Below are 25,978 nucleotides of genomic sequence, written 5' to 3'. Positions count from 1 at the left end.
TTGCAAATTTTTTTTGCTGCCACTACTTAAAATTTCATCTGCTATAGCAAGAAAGGAAGCAAAATGTAGATGCTTCAGAGCAAAGGTATGAATAAAATCTTCTGCCTATAGAAACTGGGAGATGCAAAACCACAGCCCCAGCAAGCAATCACAACCAAACCAAATATATGTATTAAGGGAGAGAAGTCCTTAGATTGTGTGGTAACAGAAGATGTCATATAGGAGATCAGATTTATAGTGGAAACCTCTACTTTTGGCCACGCTCTGAGGTCAGGTTTTTGAGTAAAACCTGCATTGCTGAGTCAGGCCAGTGGGTCCTTGAATTTTCTGCTCTGAACATGATGTAACATCAATCCCCTCTAGCCTCAAGTTCAGGTATTTGGTGGGTCGATGGGGCATCCTATTTGTGACTGTGTATTTTTCATGGGGAGTATGTAAGTTTACTGCCTAGGTTTGAGGTGCTTTAGCCCTTCCCCATCTCAGGGCATAACGTAGTAAGATACAGGACACCTTTGTGAAGGGAGCTCCTGGGGTGGGTCAGTTTAGATGACAGACCCACACTGGTGTCTTGGATCTGTGCTGGGTGCTCAGCACCTCGCAGGACCTGCAGTGTGCCCTGCAGCCCCGTGCCCTTGCCCTGGGGGTCCCTGTAGCCCCTGCAGCCCCGTGCCCTTGCCCTGGGGGTCCCTGTAGCCCCTGCAGCCCCGTGCCCTTGCCCTGCCAGTGACCACGCAGCCCCTGACCCGCAGCCCTCCCCTCCCTGCGGCAGCCCCCTCCCCTCCTGGTGGGGTGCCCGGGGTGCCCCCCTGCCCGCCGGCAGCGCTGATCCTGCCCCTCGGAGGCTGGATCTCTGCTCATTAGCTGCTGTTTGCTGAAACCGGATACCTGGGGCACCCCCGCCAGCCCGGAGTCCCCGGGCTGCAGCTATTTAAAAGGACAAGTGCAGCCTTAGAACTACCACCTCTTTCACATCCATGTCCCTCCCAGTGCCCGCTCCCAACGCCCTTCTCTCCTGGATCCCTGCAGCATCCGTGACCCACGAGTGGAGCGACGGCCCGAGGGGGACGTGCCCGCGCTAGCCCGGGGAAGGATTATCTGCTGAAATTGGGGGGAACCCAGAAAACCCCGGCTGGTTCCGGGCCCCTCACCCCGGTCGCCTCTCCCGGGTTCCCGGCGCAGGAGACCCCTTGAAGGGGAAGGAAGGAGGAAAGGGGCTTTGGGGTTTGTCTGAGTTTTCTTTTTTCCTTTTTTTTTTTTTTTTTTAAATTGCTTTTTTATTATTATTATTTTTTTAAGACGTAGCAATTGCCGTAAGCTGCTGGGACAAATGAATGCCCACGGCCATGGGGCTGCGGGGAGATGCTGCACAGCCTCTCGCCTCGCTGCAGAGTAAGTGCCCAAGGCAGAGGTGCTGAGAGGGGGAGGGAGCAGGGTAGGGCCACCCAGGGGTGCACGGAGGAGGTGGGACGGCTCAGAGCGGTGAGCTGCCCTCACCTGCCTGAGGGAATCTCATGGAGCTGAGGGATTTGCTGTGTCCTGCTGTGGACAAGAGGGACCTGCCGGTCGCCCTGGGGAGTGCACGGTTGGCTGGGTGGGGCTTTGGAAGAGGAGTGGAAAACAGGGATGAAGGTTTTATCCGCATGTGGAAGTTCCCTCTCCTGACAGAGCTGGCGAAGCCGACTTGGAATCCAACTTGTTCTGATGGGTCTTGAGTAGGAAAACTCATTCCCCTCTCCCTGTCCTCCGGATGCAGATTCCATCCCTTGGTGCTGGGAGGAGAGGGGCTCTGGAGATGCCACAGGGAAGCAGAGCAGGGCAAGGAGGGGAACAGGGGCATGGGGGGCTTTTCTCCTCCAAGCCTTAGTCCCATCCACAGGCTCCCAACTGCCTGCACCCAGCACTGATCCCAAGGGAAAAGCCATGTCAGGTACTTTATAAGGTGCCTCGAGGCCAGTTTGGGGCTCATGGCCGTGGACAGGTGAGTGCAGGGGGCTACAATTTCCGTCATCAGCCTCCCCAAAGAAGGGCCTGTGCTTCCCTCCTTGGAGCCTGGACCGGGTCTTCAATTCTTTCCCCGCAGCTCTTCTGGCCGAAAGAGTTTCCTTTTTTTTTTTTTTTTTTTTCCCCCAATTATTTATTTATTTTGTATTATTTCTCGTAAATGCTTCGCTATTACAGAGGAGGGCAGCAGAGAGAGGCAGTAAGGACATCCTTAAATAATTTTCATTTTTCAAAATCTGCCTTTTCCTCTTCTCTCTAAGTCCAGAGGAGAGATCCTTGGGGGGGTGGGAGGCACATCTGCATTGCAAATAAAAATAATAATTACAACCACCAACCAACCAACCAACAACAAAAAAAGTAACAGCTAAGAAAAAACACTTGAAATCAAGGACTTTGGAAATCAGAAATCACAGAAATTGCACTATTTATAAGGAGAGGAAAAAAAAGAGAGGCAAGAAATCCAGCGACCATGGGCCAGCCTGGCTTCCTAGAGTGTACTTTGTGTTCTCTCTTCTTTTTCCAAGGTAATTGCAGTCTGCCGAGAGGGAGTTAAATGGGATTAAAAGATCTGTGTAAGCAAAAGGACCCAGAAGAGAAGGAGGAAGGAGTGAGCCGTCCGGGCCAGGGGTGTCTGTGACACAGCTGAGCCCCTTAGCGAGGCAGAGAGCCGAGCTCCTGGAAAGGATGTACCCACAAACCGGCTTGTCCCCCGATTTCTGATGGATTGCTGCAAAAATTGCCCGAAAGAGACAATGCACTAAACGTGATGGAGCCGGAATCAGAGCCGGTCTCCAGACTCAGAGCTACAGCAGCAGGCAGGGGGTGAGTACAAACTCCGCTTCTCCCGGCGCTGGGGAAGGGCATCCCGGGCGGGCTGGGGGTGCCGGGGAGCCGCGAGATCCCGGGATTTGGGAACGGGGTGGGGGAAGACATTCCTCTGCCAGGGGATGATGTGAAAACTCCTGGTCTGGAGAGGAAAATGGGCTGGGAGCAGGGAGGCCACGCTGTGGAGCGGGAGAGGGAGAAATAGGGCTGCGGGGAGCGGGAGCGGGGGATCGGCGCCGGGACGGCCAGGAGGAGCCTCCCCCCCTTCTCCCCCCATGCACCAGGAAAGGGTGTCCCGGCTCCGGGAGCTGCTCCGGGAGGTGGGCGCCGGTGTAGCCCCCACGCAGATGTAGAACGGGCGATCCGCTGTCCCTCGCACCCCTTACCCTGCCCGGTGCCAGCCCCTCCTGGGAGCAGGGAGCTTCTGCTCCTCGCCCTGTCCCTCGGGGACACGGGTACCTGGGTCTGGCCGAGGTGCTGCGGGAGGTGGGAGAGCCCGGAGGGTTGAGGCACGGCGGAGGTGCGCGGTGGCAGCTCTTCATGTGCTCGGCACACACAAAATGCTGCTTCCTCTCCATCCGTGTGTGTATGAAAAAGATCCCGGCACACACCCTGCCTGTCCCCCTTCTCCCACAGCTGGGACCAACTTTTACTATTTGCATTGTTAAATGCGTTGTTGTTGTTATTATTTTCCTGGGGACCCACAAAGGGTTAATCCCGCTGGCTGCGTTGTCGGATGTACTGATGATTTACCGACACTCCCTTGGAAGGGCTGGGATTCTTCTGCTTGGCAGTTTGAAAAAGTTGTGTACAGGATCCCCCTGCTCGGCTGGACTGGGAGATGGGGGAAAGAGGGGGAACGGGGCTCGGGGATTTGGGGGCAGCCCCCCTCCACCACCGGGGTCATCCTGTTTCCGCCCCTTTTCTAGAGCCGGGAGGTGGATGAATGTGCTGTTCCCTTTGGAAGCTCAGTCTGTGTGTGGAGTCACACAGAGAGCCCAGACCCCTTCCCAGGGGCTGCAGCTGCTCTCGTTGACAAATTTTCTGCGTGTTTATATACTCACAAGGACCGAATCTCAGTGCTTTAGGGTTATTGCGGTGTGGGGGTTTTGTTTGTTTGGGGGTTTCTTTGCGTAGATGTGGCTGTGGCATGTCTGGAGATGTTGGTAACTGCAGCATCTCCCAGTTACACCTTTCTAGTGTTGGACGTGGTCTGGGAGAACCGCCTGGGACCGTGCAAGGGTGGTTAGCGTCAGAAAGGGAGAAGTCCGAATGGGAACAGACAGATAAAGGTTCCTTTGAAAGAGCAGGAGCAGCGTGTCACAGCGAGGGGACGGACTCCGGTGCTGGAGAGACACTTGGCACGAGGCACAGCCACTCACAGAGCACCAGCTGCTCGGCCTGGTGGAGGAGTTGGCCGTGATCACGCTACAGATGAGGACAGGGAGATCCCGCTCAGGTCCTAGATCCTGCTTGAGGACAAATCGGACCCGTGTGAGGACAGGTTTAGGAAGGAGGGACCCAGGAGAAGGCAGCGTGGCTTCTGGCCCGCCGGAGATCCGTGTCTGGTTCTGCGGCAGGGTGTCCCAGGCTATCACAGCACGGTTGCACAGGCTTTGAGCCTTGCAGTGCCATGGGAAATCTGGCCTTGGTCTGTCCTGGTGCCTCGGAACCGAGAGCCTTTTGTTCCAGGCTCTTCCCTGGCCTGTCTCTCTCCCATGTGCTGCTCCGATCCCTCCTCAGCAGAGGTCGCTTGTTGCCCTTTGCATCATCTCCCAAAGGGCTTTTTGGTGCTGGGTTTTGATTTGCTTGGCAGAGCACTGTGCATCCCACCATCCCCACAGCTCGATGGTCCCATTGAGGCTGCTGGCCTTGGAGAGGGTGCTCTGAGCCCGGAGCTGGCGTGTGCCTGGGCTCACCAGGCCACTCTTGGGGTGGGTGAGGGCTGTGCTGCCTGAAAACAGCTTGTGATGGGAATGATCCGGTGCATTCCTCTGTGGCAATGGGGTCTCTCCTGTACCAGCACTCCTGCAGCATCTTCTGGAGCAGGGCTGGTGGCTGGGGAGCTGCTGGATGTACAGGAGACTTGCGGGTGGGAGTGGTGGGAGGGCTGGCTCCCCAGGGAAGGAGCAGCAGTTGCAGAGTATGCTTGAAGACTTGAGCTGCCAAAGTTTGTAAAACCAGAAGAACACAAAGTTTTACAGGCTCTTCAAGGTTAATGTGCCCCTCTTGGTCATTTCTGCTGATGCATTTTTGGTGACCACAGGCTCCCCAAAACAAAGGGGAGGGTATGCAATTCCACCACACATTGAGCACATGTCCAGACCATAGCACTGGGGCTGCTCCACTGTGGTTGTGCTGCTTTGGTGCACTCCAGCCCCAGTGCCACATGCTGCCCATGGAGGAGCCTCAATGCTCCTGGAGGCCTCTGATGGGTGACAGCCTGCTATCACAGCCCTGGGGTGTTGGCACAATGCTGCTCTGAGGCTACCTGGCCCATCTGTGTGCTGGATGAGAAATGGTACTACACATGGTACTACAGCATCCACATGTCACCATTAAGATGGGTCAGCCCCTGGGAAGGCCTAAAAGGGCTGGCGGGAAGGCATGGATCCTTTTTAAGAGGAAAAGAGGATTGCTTGCAAGCTGGGGAGGTGGTTTGGGGACAGATTATTGCACTTCTGGACAAATTCAGCAACAGAGTGGCAAATGATGTGTGTGCTGGGGGCTTGGGGGTAGAGAGGAGGAAATTGCGTCTGGAGATGTGTCCCAGGAGGGATAGACAGCATCACAGCCCAGGTCCAGTGTCCAGGTTCACCCTCTCCTGCTATTTCAATGTGTCTCTCCAAGCATGTCCTTTATTAAAATAAAGCTCCAGCTTCATCCCCTTTCTGCAATGGGTTGAGGGGTTAAGATCTGCCCTGCTTAATATCTCTGTTCATGGAGACTCTGTTACTTACTGAAGGTTGCCCAGGTTTGTGGTGAGACTCTTGTTGGAAATCTCTGCCCAGCAACACAGAGTTTGTGGGGGTTTTTTCCCCTTCCCTTTCTTTGCCAATTTGTTGAGGGCTTAAGTAGAAATGATGGACGCTTACTGAAGTGCAAATGGGAATTCTACATGGCCCTGCCAAACCCCATTCACAAAATGAAGGAATGCAAAGGCATTTGTTGGAAGGACAAAAAAGGAGTTAGATGACAGATCATGCTTAGCACTTCTGTTTGTCAAGGGCTCCAGTTACTGGAGAACACAAGAGCCAGGGCCAGCACTGAGGAGTGTTGTCACTTCATACAGCAGCAAAGTCAATATCCCAGACACGGATGGGGAGTGAAGAGGAGGCTGAGGAATGGGTTCCCAGGAAAGATCCCCTGCTGTGGAGAGCTGTCTGGGAGGGTGTTTGAGTCATATCTGTCTGGCATCTCTCAGATGAGGAAGCAGGTTGTCACCAGTAGGAGCCCAGTTCTGGGACAACTTTGTGCAATGGATACACAGGCTCTAGTTCCAATTAGGAGGACAAGGACCAGTGGTTTGGAACCCTTCAGCCCTCTGTCTGCAGATGCCAGCACAAACCCCTGAGAGGACAAGGTGTGACGTGTCTGCAGGAGGTCACCCTGGCCATGTTGGTGCTTCATCTCCACCTTTTGTGCACTGCAGGTCAGGATGGCCCTCCTGGAGAAGTCCTAAGAAGAGCTATAGGTGCCAGATGAGCAAATATGGGACCTTTATGGATCCAACTCTCCTGCCATGGGCAGGGACACCTTCCATTAGACCAGCTTGATCTAAGCCCCACCTAACCTGGCCTTGAACACTTCCAGGAATAGGGATTTCATTCTTCCCTACTTAATATGGACATTTTCTTGGTCACTCTGTTTTCTTAGTATTTTTAAATGACCTTAAGGATGGATTTATATGGGTCATATCTGTTTGGGTGCTCAATACTTTTCCTTAGAAATGTAGATGCTGAATGGGGATTAAAAACTAATAGTATTTTGGTTGTTTCAGAAATTCTGCCCTTATCATGCTGGGGTTTGCAGCAGCGCCTGTGTACAAAACCTTTGCCTGGAGGTGTAAGTCAGTATGTCGTTTATACTGCAGGAGAGGTCCAGCAAAGGACTGAGCAGGGTCAGTACGGAGACATCTACATAGTTGTGTGTTTCCATTGCTCTTGCCAGAAACTGAGGGGGAGTGGAGAAACACCATCATTTCCAGAAGCTCCACAAAGGATGTTATCGGTACAAAATAAGATTTCTACCCGAAAAAGCTGGGATGGAATTGATGCACGGTACAATTTAAAGCCTCAGTTTATAGGTTGTGATTTGCTTCCTGTTGTCTGTCAAAACTTGCTTGGGAGTCTTATAAAATATCACCTCCAGTCATGTGCAAAAGATCTTAAGCCACACATGCATTTTCTCCTTTTTAAGATATGCTGTCTGATCTACAGCTAGAAATGCAGATTTGCTTTTCTTGAAAAGCAGTTTTCAGCCTCCAGCTGGCTTTGTGGTCTTTTGAACAGGAAAAAAGTACACCTGAATGGAGAAAAGTGGTGGGGAATTGTTTTTCCACCTTGCCGTAATGTTTGCAATTTCAAAGCCATTTCCCCACTGTAAATGAGGGAGAAAGCAAAATAAAAAGGTAAATGCTGCTGTGGGCCCTTGAAACATTTCCTTTAGCTTCAACCCATCATCTAAGCAAACAAGATGTCAAAATCATTTGGACTTCTTATTTTAAGGCAGGGCAAACCTTTTAATTAAAAAAAGCTGTAATTGTTCCAAACCAATTCCAGAAATAGTGGGGAATTAGCTGATCACAATTATTTTACAGGTTGCCTCAGCTTTGTCAAATTGGCACTTTTTTGAGGATAATTTGTGACCAAGTTTACCCTGAAGGCTGTTGTGTTACTGTTGTCCTTAATTCAGCGTAGGGCTTTCTTCCAGCATTTGTCTGTTTAGAAGGGAATAATAAGGGTGTTTGTGCTTCTCTGTCCCTCTCAGTTGTACTTTACCTTGGACTTCTGGCACTGGTCAGTTCCTGTGGACTGATCCCCAGGAGTTTGCCAAAAGTGGGGAAGTAAAATTAAGCTGTAGTCAGTAACTTCAGTTTGCTGTAAAGAGAGTTTGTGTCTGCACTGGAAAACTTTTCACTCATGTGAGCTTACATCATGTTTGCTATGGGGCACCTCTACACTCAGTGACTGCAGCAGTGGTTTGGGTTGGAAGGGACCTTAAAAGTTCATCTCATTCTACCCCCTGCCATGGGCAGAGACACCTTCCACTAAACCAGGTTGCTCCAAGCCCTGTCCAGCCTGGCCTTGGATGCTTGCAGTGATGGGGCAGCCACAGCTTCTCTGGGCAAGCTGTGCCTGGGCCTCACCATCCTCACAGGGAAGAATTTCTTCATAGTATCGGTTCTAAATCTGCCCACCTTCAGTTTAAAGTCTTCCTCTTCGTCCTGTTCCTCCATGCCCTTGTTCTAAGTCCCTCTCCATCTCTCTTGGAGCCCCTTTAGGCACTGGAAGTTGCTCTAAGTCCTCTCTTGAGCATTCTCTTCTCCAGGCTGAACAAGCCCAGGATCCTCGTTGTGGTATTTGTAGACCCTGTGAATAGAAGAAATAAACACCTTTAGTGGTACCTCTTGATAGAATCTTAGTGGAAGTCACTGCTCATGAGAAGAAGCTGAGAAAAAGGCAAGGTGGGTTTGATAGCTCTGCATAAGGAGAAAAATCTTCTTTACTCTTGCTGCTCAAGCTGCTTATGCAGCTCTGTCACTGCTGAGCTGTAAGGGAAAAAGAGCCTGCATTAAAAATCCTGGGATAATTAACAGCCCCATCACTCACATGGCTGCCATTTGGAAGCTGCTTTTGCTTTTTCCATTAAGTTGGTAAATTTTGCCAAAGTGTTTTTCTTCAGTGTTTTGGCACCCGGCCCTGCTCTCAGCTCTGATGGTGTTGGCTGTGAGAGGGGTCCAGGAGCAGGGCTGGGGCCAGCTGGATCCCGCACTGTGCATTCGTCTCCTTTATAGCCTGTGAGTGTCACTGGAATGAAATTACGTGCTGGATTTTCCCCCAAGACTTATTCTCCTCATTGTGTCAATCAACAGGGAGTTTGGTTTGTGAAGGCACCCCTCAAAAAAACCAAAAGTGGACTTCAGTTCAGTGTGTTGTGAGCAGCAGTGGTTGTACAAATCTGATCCTCACCAGACCACAGGTTCTTAATGCTTGGGACTGCTGCTGGTGACCCCCTTCCCTGTTTTCCTGTGCTCTCATCAGGCGGTCGAGCCCAGCTGGTGATACCCAGTCAGGTCTTTGCTCCATGCACACATGGAATTGCATCCACATCTTAAGACTCTGTTGGAGGTGAGCACAGAAATTCGGGTTGTCTTGTGGATTGTAGCCTCTCTCATGCAGAAAAAATTGCTGCAGAGGTGGCCATGAAGAATCATCCTATTCTGCTTCCCTTCCTCCGCTCCCTGAAGGTACTGGGACAGCAGCTCTCCTTGGACTTGGCAGTGTCTTCAGCCTGACAGTTGTCTCAAGGGATGAAGTTGTCAGAAAAGAATCAAGGCTCCCCAGCTGGGGATCTCTGGAGCATGGTGAGGGTTTCCTGGTTAGGATATGGCTGGTTGTAGGACATGACAAAAGAACACCAGGATTGGGCTATTCCCGCCTGTTCTTTCATAAACTAAAGCAGTCCCAGAGCTCCTGAAGTGTGCAGACCAGTGTCAGGGTGATGGAAACAGTAAAGGAGGACATGGATTGCTTCAGCTCACTTGTTTCCCAGTTGATGTGGGACTGCTCCAGTGTTTTATCCCTTCAAGCCTTAAAATATTAGCTAATAGCTGGATTCCTTGGATGGATTTTTACATTCAGGGCCAGGTTTCCCCACTGATGTAAATCCCTGTGGCTTCATTTTAGCTGTGGGAAAGGGTCTCCTGCACAAGTGAGGATTGGCCCAGTGTAATACATCGTCTCAGAGGATGCTTTCTTGGGCTAAAGCTGAGGCTTGATGGCAGGAGAAGAGTGGTCTCTAACCCTGTTCGATATATGATTTGCGTGTCAGATGTGGAGAGATGAGCAAGCTGCACTTTGGTGTGGCTTTGCACAGCCTGGTGTTCACACCGACTGGGCTGAAGTGGCGAACAACCTGTGGATATCCCACACTGCTGTCTCCTGGCTGAGGACTTTCTGTAGTTTACATTTCTGCCTGTTCCTCCAGCAGTCTCTGCTGATGAAGCTGTTAAATATCCTCTCTAGAAGATGAGGGAATTCAATCTTCCACTGACAACTTTAAGTGAGCCTAACCAAGGACTTTCCCATGTTTGTTAGTTGGCTACAAACCAAGGAGGCAGATGGGGGAAAAGGGGGGCTTTAGCTGCCTTTCTGGTACAAGTTTTTTTTCCCCTGAGCTGCTGTTTTCAATGGCACTTGAAGGCTTAAAGCTGAGCTAATGGAGAGGTTTGTCAAATTCCCTCTCGGGAATGAAAGGGTCTATGAGAGCAGGGTTGGAAGTCTGTGGATCTCCCACTTTATAACCTTTCCTGCCATACCAGGCTTGTGAGAAGGTCCTTAGTGGCTCAGCACAGGGTGCTGAGTGGTTAGAAGCTGCCCCCATCTTTGCATCTGGGTGTAAAATGAGAAGTAGATCCATATAGGGTTTTGCATGTTTAGGATATTGTTAAGCAGTAAAGCATTAGGACTCAGGATTTGTTTGCTGAGGTGACAGGGCACCATGTGTCAGCCCATTTCCTACCCATGTCCCCACAGCCCTGCACATGTACTCCTGGCAGGGCTTTAGGTCTCCCAGCTTTGAATGATTTCTCCGTCCTCTTGCATTTCTAGGTGGGGTGAGTGCCAAAGAGCAGCAGTAGCAAAGGCACTGATGACTCAGCAGTGATGACCCTGCCTCTCAAAACACTGGGCTGGTCCTGGTTCAAGGTTCCTAATACCATTGGGAAACCTTTCTACTAAGTTCAGTGGGCTTTAGATGACTTTAAAGCAGACAAATAAGGTCTCAGCCTAAGTCTGCTTCCTGGAGTCATGCTGACACTGTCACTGCCTTGGCTAGACTTGGGATCAAGGAGAAGACCTTTAACAGTGGAATTGGTTTTGTTACTACTATTGTAGAAACTCATTATTTTTTTCTTCTCTTCCAATTTTAGGGGATTCTGCTTTTTCTGGACTATATTGTGTTTTACCTGGTTCCTGGGATTCACACAGGGAAATTCTGAAGGTAAATGACACTTTTTTTTTTTTCTTCTCTCCTCTTTCAACAAAAGTAAAAGCCAAGTGCTTTGGTACCAGTGTAGGATTACAACTTAACAATGTCTGAGCCCAGTGCACAGTTAGATGCATTTGTTGCTGACCATTGCAGTATGGATGATATAGATGGTGCAGTTAAGGCTGGCAAAAGAACCAGGTTTTCTACAGGTGATTACATGCCCCACAGGATTTTCAGAGTCTCATGGAACTGGTGCAAATGAAGCACTTTGTGTCTAAAATGTCACTGGCATCTACTTGCACTTGCCAGGACTTAACTGCTTTTAGAAATTGCCCCTTGAGACTGGTGCTTTATGGAATTAAGTGCCTCTGGCAGACAGATATTTCCTTGACTTTGGTGCACCCCAGGCATGCCCCTGCCAGCATGGGGGATGTTATGCATATAGAAATTATGTGAGTTCTAAAGGTAAAAGCAAATTTAAGGGAGGAAAATCCCACAGGGTTGGTTGATAATAGAATGGCTATATCTGGTTCAATCCCTGTGCTGTAAGGGAATATTCTATAGAGAAGTGACACCTTCACCCTGTCCTTACACCCCTTCTCCACGCATCACCTCCCTGGTGGTGCCAGGGACAGGACTAGGCTGGGGTACAATAATCAATGACCCTACAAGAGGAGATGAAAATCTTCAAAGTCAACAAAAGCACAAAAAAAAAATATTCATCTTTTACAGCTGATAGCAGGCGCTGAGCATCTGTGCAGTATCTGTTTGTAAAGGAGCCTTCTCCTCTTAAAATAGCAACACCTTTCCTACATGAATGCTTTACATGGGTATTTGCTGGAAGTGAACAGCTTCCCCTGCCGTCAGCAGACAACACTAAGTGGACTAGCAGGCTCCAGGGCTCTCCCCTCAGTCTCCAAAACATGAAGGAAAAATAGAAATTTGGTCAACACTCAGATGTCAGCCAGCCCATGGAGCACTTTTTACAGGGGGGGAATAGATCCCTGCCATCAGCAATTTTGAAAAATGTAATATTTTCCAAATTCTGCCTCCATGCAAAGGAGGTGAACATCTGGCTGAATTACTTAGTCAAGCAGTTTTCAGAGCAAGTTTTATGTCAGCTCGTAAAGAGGCAGAACAAATATTGTGTCTTGGCATCTCCCTTTTCAAGTAGATTATAATATGCTGTTTAGATTCACCTCTATCCATCATTTTACTCCTGTGATAATTATGGGATGGTGCCATGTCTTTTGTTACCATCAATCTAAAGCAAACTCTTTAATTTCACTCTCATTGTGTTTACCTTGGTGTAGTCAATAATTCCCCTCTGAGATACTGTCTCTGTGATAAAAGAATTTTTAAAAACTTGCCTGGTTTTCACACAATGAGAGAGAGGATTTCCTTCTGGGCACCAGAAAATAAAACCTTCCAAGGAAGTGAAGGCTGTATGAAAACATTGGTGACTTGAGGCTGTGTTATCACCCAGGATTTTCAAACATGAGAGTCAGAAGTAGTAAGAATTTGATCACAGGTCAGTGTGAGGATGAAAATAAGCCAATGCTGTGGGCTTTTGAAAACACTGTGGCTGTTACTCTAAGGATTAGAAGTCTTCCTGTACACTGGAAAATCAGGGAACACAGAGGATGATCTTTCCATAAGTGTTACAAATCCAAAAGATTGTGAGGTGAGTTCATTTGCTGTGCACTGACTAACTTTTGGAAATGCTGCACTTACTCAACACAGTTTTATCTGTGGGTATCACACCTTGGCTGCTGGAATCTGGGAAAGCTGCATGTTATTTCTCTCCTGTCTTTTGGCTTCTTTCTCTTATACAGCTTTTTGTGTGGAGAAAGGGGTAGGGAAAGAAAGAGATGGAAAGGAGAACAATAAAATATTTTTTCCCCTTTTTCAGAGATGATCATGTGGTTGTTCAAGAATCTCTGTGTATCTCACTTCAGGCACAGAGTCTGATAGAACAGTTTTTCCCAGTTACTCAAATGTTGCTAACAGGAATGTTGTTACTAGCTTTGAGGCACCTGGGATCAGGGAGATGTATGTGAATGCTCTTTTCAAGTAATGTGTTTTGATGGAAAAATCCACAGAGGAAAAAATTTGAAGGGGAAAAAATCCTCTGCTAAACTTGGAGCTGCTTCAGGAAGTCAGAATTACCTTGTGTTTTACGTTAGTTGATGACATCCCATATCCCAGGAGATGTGCCCCAACAGCCCGGGACAGCTGGATGGGCCGGAGAGGCAGATGGGCTGGGTGCACAGGAGTGCTGAGCTCTGTGCCTGGACCTAGTGCTGGAAAGTCCACATACGTGTCCTGCATGAGGACTCTTTAATCAGATTTTGCATAGGCATCCAGAGTTTGGCTCCACCTTAGCGGGTTTTGAGGGAGAGGAGTGTTTGGGTTGTGCTTTTTTCCTTAAGCACTCCTGGATGCCGTTGCTAACGAGGCACTTGTATTGGGATTGCAAACAGCAGTGGCATCCTCTGAGCAGGGAAACATCCTTAGGTCCTTGCAGAGCAGCTACCAAATAAATAACTCCTGGAGCGTGCAGCATCTCCAGCAGAGACAACCCCTGTCTGTCTCTGAGAGAGAACCTAAAAATACACGTAGAAATTGGAAGCTGGAGTCTAGCTCCTCACTTAAGTGGTAAATTTATTTCCTTAGGGATAAATCCTGATGCCTTTGAAGTCTGTGGCAAGGGTCCCACTTCACTTCACTAAAGCCAGGCTTTGGCCTTTGCTGTTTCATAGGCTCTGGAGATTATCCAGAATGAAGACACTGCCATGATTCCTCTGTTCAGTAAAGAGAGGGGAAGGCTGAGAGACAGCCCTGTTGGACAATATGGAATAAAAACAGTGGGGGACCAAGGATTTCAGAGTATGGGAGAAATACTGTCATTAACACTTGAACATGCTGTGCAGTAAATTACCCCTCTGCACAGAGTGGGAACATTTCCATCCTTTTCTCCATCTGACGCACCTTCTCCAGGGTAGTGTCTGCTAGAAAATGAGTCAAGCTGCTTTAAAAAAGGAAGGTGGGAATAAAGCTATAAACTCAGGCCAAGTAAATATTGATTGACTCGTTCTTACGTACAAAAATGGCCAAAGTTTTTGCCAAAGTCAAGGAACAGAGGTTTTCTCATCATTCTCCTCCCTTCCTGGCCAGCAACATTACAGGTCTCAGACTGCTTGAGTCTACAGCCCTTCTGGCCAACACCAACGGGCTCTGTAAGTGCCTGTCCTCCAGATATTGTGTTCTGTGCTGAACATTTAATAGTTAAGGGTGAAAGCAGCTGAATACCAAGGCACCTTTAGAAAATTAGCTCATTTTTTTTTCTTTGGAGAACTGTTGATTTACTTTTAATCTAGGAAAGTTGCAATCCCATGGTGTTAACCATGATTGGCACCACCACCTTTCTGAGTGTTAAAATCTTGCCTTGCAACATCAGCATTTGGGTTTTACAGCCCAGACTGGCTTCCCCTAAGAGCACTGGAACAGGGGCATTGGTTGGTCAAGAAGTAATGGGGATTGCATTTGGGCAGGAAGAGGGAAGGAAGTGCAGTTATCCTAGCTCACTGTCAACAGTGATAATGTCATGGGAATCAAGATCACCTTCATAGGATCATTTGGGTTGGAAAACCCTTACAAATGATCAAATCCAGCCATTAACCCAGGACTGCCAAGCCCACCACTAAACCATTAGATGTCTCCAAGTGCCACATCTAATGTTTTTTGAGTACTTCATGGGTAGTGACTCCACCACTTCCCTGGGCAGCTTGTTCCAATGCTTTACAAGCCGTTTGGTGGCGAAGCCTTTCCTACTCTTCATTCTAACATCCCCTTCCCCGCACTCCCAGCACAACTTGAGGTCATTTCCTCTCATCCTGTTGCTTGTTACTTGGGAGCAGAACCTGACCCCCACCTGACTACATCCTCCTGTCAGGGAGTTGTAGAGAGTGAGAAGTTCTCCCCTGAGCCTCCTTTTCCTCCAGGCTGAGCTCCTTTAGCTGCTCAACATAAGACCTTTTTCAGGTCTGGGCACATTTACTTTTGCACCTTCACTCCGGTAGACCTCAGCATCTTCTCCAATTAAGTACTTTAGCTGAGGTTGCTGCCAGCTGGCCCCAGTTTGTGTTGCTGTTGCCTGCTAATCTGAGCTGTGAATGGCTTCTGATACAACCTCAGGGACAGACAGGAGGGGATTCTGCTCATCTGTCCATTGCAGGTTCCTGCTGGAGTTGGTGGAGAAAAGTCCTCTGGGCATCAATCTCTTTCCTCCTGTCTTGAACAAGGCACCTGGCTCCTAGGTGCCATTATACAGGAGGCTAATCTTACCTCCACTACTCAGTGGCTGCCATTACCAATTTCTGAGCTCTTCACAAACCAAGTCTGGTTCCAGCTATTAAAATAATTTAATGCTGTAAGATTATCTTCTGGGAAAAAAAGTACTGCTGTTGAGAACCTTGAGCAGTTCACTGAAATCTGGGTGCAATTCTTTCACACTGGGAGGCACCTTCGCTTCCCTAAACTTTCCAAAGGTTGAAAGCTGCTCCTTGCTAGCTTGAAGAGAGACAGATACAAAGCTTTTGCTCCCTTTGGAAGTTTTGTTACTGGCCCTCTGGGGATATAAAATTTTGCAATCCCAGCTCAATCTGTTGTTCAAATTCCTTTCCAGCTATGTGGTCAGTACTCAGATTTAAATCCCAGGAAGTGGACTAGTGGTGCCCAGTGGGAAATTTCCTTTTAGTGAGCCCAGTTCCCTCCAGAACATCTGAGCTGGTCCCTGGTGGGACAGGAAAACTCACCAGATGTACCATGGAGCTGACGCATTTTGGCAATTGCTGGTAATCACGTTGAGCGTGCCCTTGCTCCTCACGTGATGTGAGAAGAGCTGTGAGTTCTCCATGCTGGTCATTTGAATATATATGTGAGAGGGTGGGATTATATATGTGAGTTGGGATTTCCTGTATCCTGTTGCCTTTATGCATGGATTGGTTTGACCTCCCTCCACATCCATTCAGCCCTTGGATTGCCCAGCACCTCACATAATCTTTGTGCTTCCCTTTCAGATGTGGATGTTCTTCAAAGACTGGGCCTGTCAGGGAAAAGGCCATCGAGTGGATGGTCCTCCTCACGTACAGTTCCTCAAGGAGTCATTCCTTTCAAATCAGGGGTCATCTTCACTCAGCGAGCACGTGTCGAAGCACCGCTCAGCACCCTCCTCCCTGCAGGCTCCAGCTCTGACCTGCTGCTGGTGCTGAGCCTCTGCTCCCACCGCATCAACAATGCTTTTCTCTTTGCTGTCAAGAGCAAAAAGAAAAAACTGCAGCTAGGGGTCCAGTTTGTGCCTGGGCAGATCATCGTGTATGTGGGCCACAAGCGCTCTGTATATTTTGATTACAATGTCCACGATGGCCAGTGGCACAATATGGCCATCAACATTCGTGGCCAGACAGTCACTTTATTTACTTCTTGTGGGAAGCACAGAGTACATGCGGATTTGCATTTTAAAAAGGACGAGGCATTGGATCCACATGGATCTTTCCTCTTTGGGAAGATAAGCCAGCACTCCGTGCAGTTTGAAGGAGCCATCTGCCAGTTTGATATTTATCCTTCTGCCAAGGCAGCTCATCATTACTGTAAATACCTGAAAAAACAGTGCAGGCAAGCAGATACCTACCGGCCCAACTTGCCCCCACTCATCCCCCTCCTGCCCAGGGATCCCAGTGCCTCCCCCAGTACCCCACAGCCTACGGAGCCCTCTCTGCAGGGTCTGAAAAACCTGACCACTGCTGCCCCAAACTTGGAGTTTGGCAGGGTCACTGCACCCCTCAAGATGAGGGGTGCAGGTGCAACAACCGTCACATTGCTGTCAACCCCACCATCACTGCTGAGACTGACTACCAAAGCCACCAAGATCACAGTGGCCCCACCTGTTCTGTCAAGTGCCAAATCACAGGTACCCACCCGCTCTCTCCCTTGGGGCACGGGGACGACCCTCAGGGTGTCTCGGCCCACTCCTAGCACGCCCAGGGAGAAAACTCCCCTTCCCACTGCCAAGAGGGTCCCACCAACAAGCCAGAGCCTGGTCACAGCCAGCAGGAAGGAATCCAAGCAAGAGACCAAAAAGAAGATCAACCAAAAGCCAACCATTGAGCCCCCTGAAGCCCCCAGTACTGTAAAGCCAATGAAGAGGGTGACTGATAACACAACGAGCAACGTCCACCTTGTTACCCTAAAGCAAACCCTGCAGAGCTCAAGCCGTGGGCCCATTCCAAAGAAGCATATGCCGTCCCCCACCAGGAGAGTGGATCCCAGTATCATCCCTCTGGTGTACACCAAACCACACCTGGGGTCTGCCTGGCCTGGCTCCAGAGCCAGGGCACAGGCCTTCAACCTCACAACCCCGGCTGCCATGGATGGCTATCAAATCTTTGACCCCTTGGGACCCACTCCATTTCCATTTTTACTGGGATATCCAGGCGTGAAAGGAGAGAGAGGACCTCAGGTATGTTCAGGCTCTTCATGTTAGCTATTCCCAGTCACAGCTCAGCTCAAGGGCTGGCAGACCACAACCTCCAAGGGTTTCTATGAAGCTTATCCAAGTGTGGCAGCCAAGCACCACTGCATTCCTGATCATCACGATTTTAGCATAAATCTCAGTTTGAACCTGAGTGTTCAGTGATGGTGGATGCCATTAAACATTTGTGGTTAAAGTTGCTGCTTAAGGTTAGATTTAGAAAAAGAAAGGGAAAAAAAAAGAGAAATCCCACTTTCTTTTCCTTTCAGTTACTAGCTAAAGTGTTAATGGCCGGGTTGGGGCAATCTTCTACCCCCTGGTTTATCTCTGGTCATCTTCCATAGAAAACCCAGATGCCTTAAGAACATGCCTCAAGTTAGCTATTTCTTGACACTAGTTATTAGTTTGGTTTGTATCTGATACTCACAGATCCAGAAAAGTGCCCTGCTTCAGCAAATGCAAGTGCAGAGATGGCTTCAGGATTTTTTTTTTTAAACAAACTCTCATCTATTTTTATGGTATAATTTTTGCTTGGGTGTTTAGTTCTGTTTTTTATTTCTCATAGCCTGCGCTTAAAACATGCAAAAAGTTTCCTTTATAAATTTAACTACTGCATTCCACATAAAATAACCCATTTCAGGTTGTATATCTTGGCCACTGTAAAAGCATACACACGTTTTGTAATGCTAAAAGCACTCAGGCCCCACTAATTATCTGCTGGCTGTTCTTTTTTTTTTTTTTTCAGATTTGAGAATGCAAACATGATCTTTAAACTGGCCAACTTTTAGGGGGATTTGGTGTTCCAGCCCAGACTGTCAATAGGACAGAGGGGTTGTGCATGTAAAAGAAGTTTCTCCCAGACAGAGCCTTTGGTTGCCAAGATCCAGCCTAGAGTGAATTTTTACAGCTGACTTCTTAAAATAGTGAAAGAAGTGTTTACAATGGAAATATTGAGGCTGGCATAAGGAATGACCAGCACTTTTCTCTACAGAGCTACTCCTTGGTGCAAGTAACACCTAAAGTGGAATGGTTGGTCTCCCCAAGTCCTCAATGGGAACTTAGCAGTTTGTTTTTCCTCCTGTCCCATCTCAAAGCTGGGTGGTGATTTCTCTCCCTGTACTTTGGGTATAGAGTCACCCAGGGTGGTGTTTTGTTCCCAGGTTCCTGCCCCTGGGAGAGGTGAAGGTGCTGCCTGGGCAGGGGTTGAGTGTGGGCTACAGGCTCCCAACCCTGATGGAGTCTTGGTTGGTGCTGGGAGAAGTTTTGATAAATCCCTGAGTAGATAGAACAAGCTCCAGCAATCTGGTGTTTGGGCAGTCTTCTGTGTTTTGTGGAGAGTCATTTCAGGCACATTTCCAAGAGAAGAAATTCAGCAGTTGTGCATTTCCCTTAAAACATCACTTAGCTGTAAGGGTGAATCTGGGTGGCTGCTCCAAGCCCATCAAAATCCTGACCTCTGCCACTTTCTTGCTCTTCAAGTGTCATGAGGGTGACCAAGCTCTAAGCCCCTGCAATGTAAAGAGCTTATTACAGAACTGGAGTGGAAAATCCTTCTCAGGCTTGTGAATCATAACAAAGAAATGGATTCAGGCTGTGGAGGGCTGAGGGAAGAGATGGCAGGATTTTTCCATTCTGTCTGAGAACAACTGGAGTCCTGAATTGAGGGAAAGGAGAACTTTCTGAGGCTCTGTCTGGCCTTATTCTCTTTGACTGCTGGAAACAAAATCAGGGCTTGGGGAGGGAAAGGTTATGTCTTGGCTGGAGCTGGCTGCCACATGATGCTCGATAGCTCCTGTGACTCACTTGGAGATCTCTGTACCATGCTTCCTTGGATGTCTCTGACGTGGGAAGGGGAAGAGGAGAAAAGATCGGAATGGGGATGACATGTTGAGAAATTAATGCAGTACTTCCATGGCCAGATGAGTGTGTTTCAGAACAAATGCTGATAAATGTTCTGGGCTTGAGTAATTACCTGGTGCTACCCTCGTGCTGCAGGGCAGGCATTTCTGATGAGGTCAGTGATATGCCAGCCTGGCACTTGGCCTGGCCAGGGCAGGTTGGGGGCTGGAAATGTCATCCACTGTCCGGCACACAGAGGGAAGGATAAGGTGATTAATTAGTTTTCCCAGTTGTTGCCTGATACAAGGTCTCTTCAAGAAGATTGTCACCCTGGGCAGGGAGGTGTGTGGGTGGGGAGCTGCCTTCTGCCTGTTCAGCAAGGACCGGGGCCACCTTGGCTGTGATTTCTGGGCAGACTGGCAGCCACAGAACCATCCACCTAGAGAGAAAGGACTATTGTTCATCCTGATCATCTCAACGTCAGAATGGAAATGGCAGCCCTGGTGTGAGGCAGTGATGACTCAGGATCTGTGGTGTCTGCAGTTGTGGCTTTGTAAATTCTACTAAAACAACCAATGGAATAATCTTAGTGGTGCAGAAAGGCCCCGTCCAACAGTAGAAGAAAGGTTAGATGGTTAGAGGAGTGGGAACAAAGGACTGAAAGGATTTATTTAGGAATAAAATTCAGCACCGTCCATGTATTAATCTGTCCTGAAGGACTACCTGGGTGCTGTGCAAAAGGAAGTGGAGACACTGCATTCCACATGCAACTCATGGCAGAGCATTAATTCTTCAGGAATGCTGGGTTTGCTGATCAGCTAGAGGAGGGAGGGCAATATGTTCTTAAAAAAGAAAAACTTCTTGGGAACCATTAATAACCACAAGCATTTGGGATCTCAGCCTTTGGTTTTTCTGGAGGGGAGAAACAACAAAAGGAACACCCAGACACCATACGAGGTCAGTAACACAGCACTGACTCAGCAGCTGGCAAAGGTCCCTCTGAATCATCCCCACTGCCCAAAGTACCTCAGCCAGCCTTGCTCCAGAACTCCAGGCCCTCCAGCATGACCCCAGCACATGGCTGGAAGTAGCCTAAAACCACCCCCCCAAAAGAAAAATGCATACTGAAAAATAGTATCTGTTGTGAGCCTGTCAAACTCTTGAACTAGGGCTGTGGTGTGATGAATATTTGAATCTTCCAGTGGATGGGATGTCATTTGCTTGTCTAGACCAGCAGCAGATTTGGCAGGGAGATTTGGAGGGGCTACTGTAGCCTCTCCCCTGCCCACCAGCACCACCTGCCAGGTGCAGCTGTGGCAAACCCCTTGCCCTGGCGTGACTGGGTCTAGCACAGTGTACCCCAAGTGAGACCTTTCTCCTCCCATATAAAGCTGCAATTCCATAGCTTTTTGATCCCTACAGACAAGCCTGTATCGACTCTTGATGAGTCTGAGGGTTATTTTTAGAGCAAGAAAACCACCCCTTATGCTGAATGTGCAGAGAAGCAGGCTGAGTTCACTGAGAGGCTGCGGAAGCACTGAGTAACATAAGAGGAACAGGGAGTGTGTTTCAAGGACATCCCGAATATCCAGTCAGAGGACGGGGGGCTAGCAGCCCTCAGTACCATCTGCATGTCCAGGGCCAGAAGCCCCAAGTTAGAGCCAGTGGTGGTGCCTGGCAGGCAGCTCCCTCTCCTGCCCTCTTTCCCTGTCTCCCTCTCTGCGAGGCACATGTGTTTCCGAGCGCGTCCCCAGTCTAGACTGCTCCAGCTGCCATCCTCCGCACGAGCAGTTTGTCTTGGAGCCCAGCTCCTTCCCTAAAGAAGCAATCCCAGCCAATTCAATCAGTGGGCAGGGAAGAGAGGTGACTGGAAACGCCGATAAAATATATGAAGTGCCTGTTTCTAGTCTTCCTCGCACCAGAAAAGGCTGTTTGAGCTGCCAGTTTATGATAAATTAAGGAACACACAATGTGTTTGAATATCTATTAATGAATGAGTCACATTAATAATAAAAAAAAAGGGAGACTGCATGCTTTGTATGATGCATGGGAAAAGTTTTATCCTTGCTCACACAGTTGGATCAAACTTTTTTGGTGATTTAACCGGAAAGATCCCTGAAGGGAAATCTTGCAGGCAAATGACCAAGCATCATAAAGGTCTATTTGTGTAAAATAAAGGTAATTTCAAAGAGAGATAGTTGATTGTGTGTTTGAGATAAAGGTGCTGCAAAGGATCTAGGATTGTACAAATATATGCAAGTATTTTTATAAATCTTTAAAAATAGAAAGTGAGTTGTAGAGTAGGTGATCCCTCTATTCCTTCCCAGTCTTTCAGGCTGCATTCCAAGGTCTGGGATTGCTCCAGTGTCTGATGTACCCCCTGCAGAGCTTGTTCCTGAAATGTCCTCATAGAAAAGTTGCTTTCATCAAGCTGGAACACTCCTATTTTGTTGTGTATTGTGCTGCTACTCTATGAGGATCCCAGTTGTGGAAAAGGACCTTTGTGTGATAGGTGTTGCACAGACCCAGAACAACATCTGTGCCTAGTGCGGAAATCGTGTTACAAGGCTGGCTCTCCACCAGCAGCTCGGCTCCTGCCAAAATTATGAGGGCTTTTTGTTTTTAGACTGGTTGAAACCCAGACGTGTCCAAATTTTAATATGATAAGCCTGCCTTGGAGAAGAAAGTAACCAAAGTGTTGGGAGTTCCCCTCTGCCCCCCTGAAATTCTAGCTTTGTTTTAGGCAGTTCTTAGAGCCATGAAGTGCCTGGCAATGACAAGGAGGTGAGGAGGGGTTGGCAGGCTGTTGAAGATGAGGGTTTTTTTCTCCTCCTCTTCTTTTCTCCTAAGCAGGGAATTTTGAATTCCAGTGCTGTCCCTGTAGCTGCTCAGTCCTTCCTTGCTGGTGCTTCCCAGACGTTCAAGGCTAAAGGGTAGATTTGTGCCAGTGGCCTTTTTTCCTGTAGGAATATTCTTTCTTCTTGGAAGAAAACAGTTCAGGTCCTTTATCTGCAGGGGTAATGTCACTCACTGCTCAGAACCTGGTGCCAATGTGGGGAGAAGCTTCCGATGTGGTTTCTGAACTCCCTTTTAAGTTGGCTTTTACCACAGGCACTAGCACCTGAGAAAGAAGAATGTTCTCTCTTCTCAGTCCTAGCAGTGTTTTGCACTTCTAAAACACACTTTTCTGGGACACAGGAGAACTGTGCCACTAGTGTCTGGGCAGAAATACATTAGGAATACCCTAAAGTATGTCCATCTGTCAGTGTGCACTGGAATATGAGCTTAATAGTTTCCTGGAAACTTTCAGCTCTTTGCTGCCAGGCTGAGTATTCACCCTGGGGGAAACAATTACAGGAATCCTTTGCTATCTGACCAAGTTGATTCAGGAGTCGTTTCCCAATTTTCAGCACCAATTCCTGTACTCAGTATGCTTTCATTCAAGCCTTCCGCAGCAGGTTTGCCCTCGCTGAGTTTGGAGTGCAGAGGGCACCTTGCTCCCTGAAGCACTGCTGTGGCCAGAGGAAGCAGTGCGAGGGGGATCACAGTGTGGGAGAGACAGAGGTATAAATTAGCAGCAAGAGGAAATGATGAGATTTCCCTTGTCCTTGGAGTCCGATGTATTTCTCTTTTAGACAACTTAGTTTAATTTTCCATTTGCAATTTGAAGCTCAGAGGGCTAAGATAAAAAAACAGTCCCTTTTGCACCAGAAAGCTTCCCAGCAGCAGCTTAGAATAAATCCTGTAATCATTTGGTGGGATAGGTCGTTGTTCCTAATGCTACCGTGGGAAACTGAGAAGGGTTAAACTTTATTGTGGCTGCCATGAGCTGCTTCAGGAACTGTTCAGGCTGGTTAACAGCTCAGCTGTTTGGCTTGAGAAGAGAGAGAGCATCTGCTGCTGCTGAGTTTCTCCTTGATCTCTGATCTTGCTTTGTGTGACAACAGGGTGTGTGTTCTCTGCCATCAGTTTGCAGAAGGAGCAGGCAAGGAGCCAGAGAGACAAGAGCTGCAGTGCCAGGAGCAGTAGCTCACCACAGGAGGCCTCAGCTTTGCTGATCCCTGCGATGGGAGGGTAGGGCCAGAGCACTGATATCCTCATCCCACTGCCAGGAGCAGGAAATCTTCCTGCCCCTTGGAGCACTCCCTGTGCTCCTGATGAAATTCCCCAGGCTACAGTGGAGAGGTCCCCGCAGGCTCGGTGTGATCTGAGTTGGGTGTGAGGGTGGAGGTGTCTCTGGTGCAGGCAGGGGCTGTGTAGGCATCACCCCCAAGCAGGCTCTTGGCACCTTGTTGATAGACATCTCCTGCTCTCCCTGTGGAGCCCTATGCCTGAAGTGGGACTTCATCCATCATTTGTAAGTAGTTGGGCCCTGGTCCAGGCCCATTCTCCTCTGGCTGACTCTCCGGATGCACATTTTCCTTGAGTGTATTTCAGCTTTGCTCTCCTCAGGCAAAGCCAGTTGTGGGATGTGGGGCTCTCGTCCGAGAGCTTGAGCCTCTTGTCTGAGAACAGGGGCTGGGTGATACGGAGGCAGAGGCAAAACAAGTCACTAGGAGGGCACAGTCCATGTCCCATCCAACCCAGCTACCAAGGAACTGAGAAATGTGAGAAGAACAAAGTGGCCTCACAGTGTGTCACTCCTCACCACTACCTGTGTCCATCCACTGCCCCAGTCCTCTTCCACCTTGACTGGCTTCAAATTTATAAGTGGTCACACTTCTACCTTCTGCAGTTACTGTAGTGGCTGGCACCTTTTAGCCAGTCATCCCACAGTCACCTTTATCCCTCTTACTCCTCAAGAAAGGAAAAAATAAGTCTGAAGGGATGCCAAATCAAAGCAAAGTGGCAGGGACTCCTGAACTGTGCACTGCTCTGTGCTTTTCCAGCTAGAAGCCTTTCTCTCAACTCCATATTCCCACTCCAATGCCAGTATTAACTCTCTCCTTATTTTTGTGTTAGCTTCAGTCTGTTCTGAGCAGCCCACGTTTTTGGAGAAGGTTTTTGCTCAAGTGGCCAAGTACAATTGCAGCTGCTGTTAGCAGGAAGGTGGAAAAGGTCACCTCAATTCTGGTACATGGGGAATGCCATGCATCTGCTCTTTTACTTCTTCTAAGGGTGTAAATGGGGATGGGTTTTGATGGAGGAGAGGTTAAGGACTTGGATTAATCTCTGGTAAATTTTATTAAAACTGTTGCTGCCTGAGTTGCACTGGACTTGTGGTCTGATAGTTATCATCCCAACTAGGGCAGGGGGATATTTTTAATAAAAGGTGAGATTCTGGAGCACAATTATACATGAGGCTTAAAAAACCCCTACAATTACATGTCTATTTGCACAGCTGTATAATTGCATTATGCACGGGGCCCTGAGCTGGCACAGTGACAGGTTAAAACACTGGGATATTGCTAAAATAAGGGTCAGCTGTATCAATGGGGGTTGTTAATACAAAGACCAGTAATACTGTGTTAGCCAGCAATAAGCAACTGGCAGAGGGGTCAGATGAAGTGTCCCAGCTATAGAGACTGGACATCTCCAGGGCAGGCAGGGCTGGGCAGCAGCAATGAGTTATATGGTGACAGAAGTCCATCCCTGTGTGTCTCAGTGAGGGGTATTAGCTGTTCTGTGCTCTGTAGGCTCTTTTAAAACAAGCCTTTTCTTGTTATCTTTACTACCGCTAGAACTGTCTACAGGGATAAAAAGTTATGATTTATTTGTTGTGCTGATAAATTGATAGCGCAGCGGACATTGGGCTTTGATTATGCCTTCCCTGATTTTTTTTTCTACTGTGCTGAGTTTAGCTCTTAAAATAGATCACATTTGTACAGCTTCATGTACTGTTTACATGTGGGAAGGTTGGTAATATCACTGGAGTATTTATCCATCGGTTACCTGTATGATTCAGGCAAGTTTTCTCTTTCCAAAATCTTTTCCTGGACATGAGATTCAGGGTAGGGATCTCCTGGGTCAATTTTTTTTTTCTTACTGAATCATGCCCTTGATGACTCCTGGGAACTGCATTAGAGATCATGAGCTTTTTTGCTCCTGCTCAGGGGCAGTACCAACCTGAGCAGCTCTGAGCAGCAGGGCCAGCCTGGCAGTGGGCTTTGCTCAGGGAGGAGATCCCACAGGGATGAGCCAGTGGGAAGGGAAAAAGGCCAGAATGTGGCTATGGGGCTCATCCTGCACCTGCTCTATGCACTGCACCCTCATCCCTGTGGAATGTTGTTCCTGGGACCTGCTCTCCCACCTGCCACGTAGTCAGAGAGCTTAGGCTGCCTTCCAAACATCCTTCAGTCAGCTGCTCTGGATGTCTCTCCCTGCTGAATGCAATGGAAACCTGTCTTTTGCAGCAAGTTACCAGAATATAAATCCTCTGGGAGATGCTTTAATTAGCAGTTATTCTTGTCAGACGTGTTTGGCTTGGGGGAAAAGAAGTTTTGAGGAGTTACTAGGAGTTGCAGATGGCCCTCTAGAAATCTGAATTCTCCAGCCCATTGAAAAAAAAGAATAAATAGATGAATAAATTCAAAGGAGTTCAAACCTCATTGGTTAAGTATTTTTTCCTAA

General features: G+C 48.4%; 1 protein-coding gene across 1 annotated transcript in view; it reads left to right on the top strand.

The window, feature by feature from the left end:
- Positions 1-2,767: 2,767 nt before the first annotated feature.
- The window catches only part of COL27A1 (collagen type XXVII alpha 1 chain), a gene marked incomplete at both ends in the record, with an annotated part of 141,124 nt that continues 117,913 nt past the window's right edge, over positions 2,768-25,978 (top strand). The window contains 3 exons of the mRNA XM_082295345.1: positions 2,768-2,823; positions 10,979-11,049; positions 16,119-17,557. Of these exons, the coding sequence (XP_082151471.1) occupies positions 2,768-2,823; positions 10,979-11,049; positions 16,119-17,557 (1,566 nt within the window). The remainder of the gene's footprint in view (positions 2,824-10,978; positions 11,050-16,118; positions 17,558-25,978) is intronic.

Source organism: Coloeus monedula, assembly GCF_965178545.1.
Source record: "Coloeus monedula genome assembly, chromosome: 21".
In the NCBI taxonomy this organism is placed as follows: Eukaryota; Metazoa; Chordata; class Aves; order Passeriformes; family Corvidae; genus Coloeus; species Coloeus monedula.
This window is presented reverse-complemented; position numbering and strand designations above follow the sequence as displayed.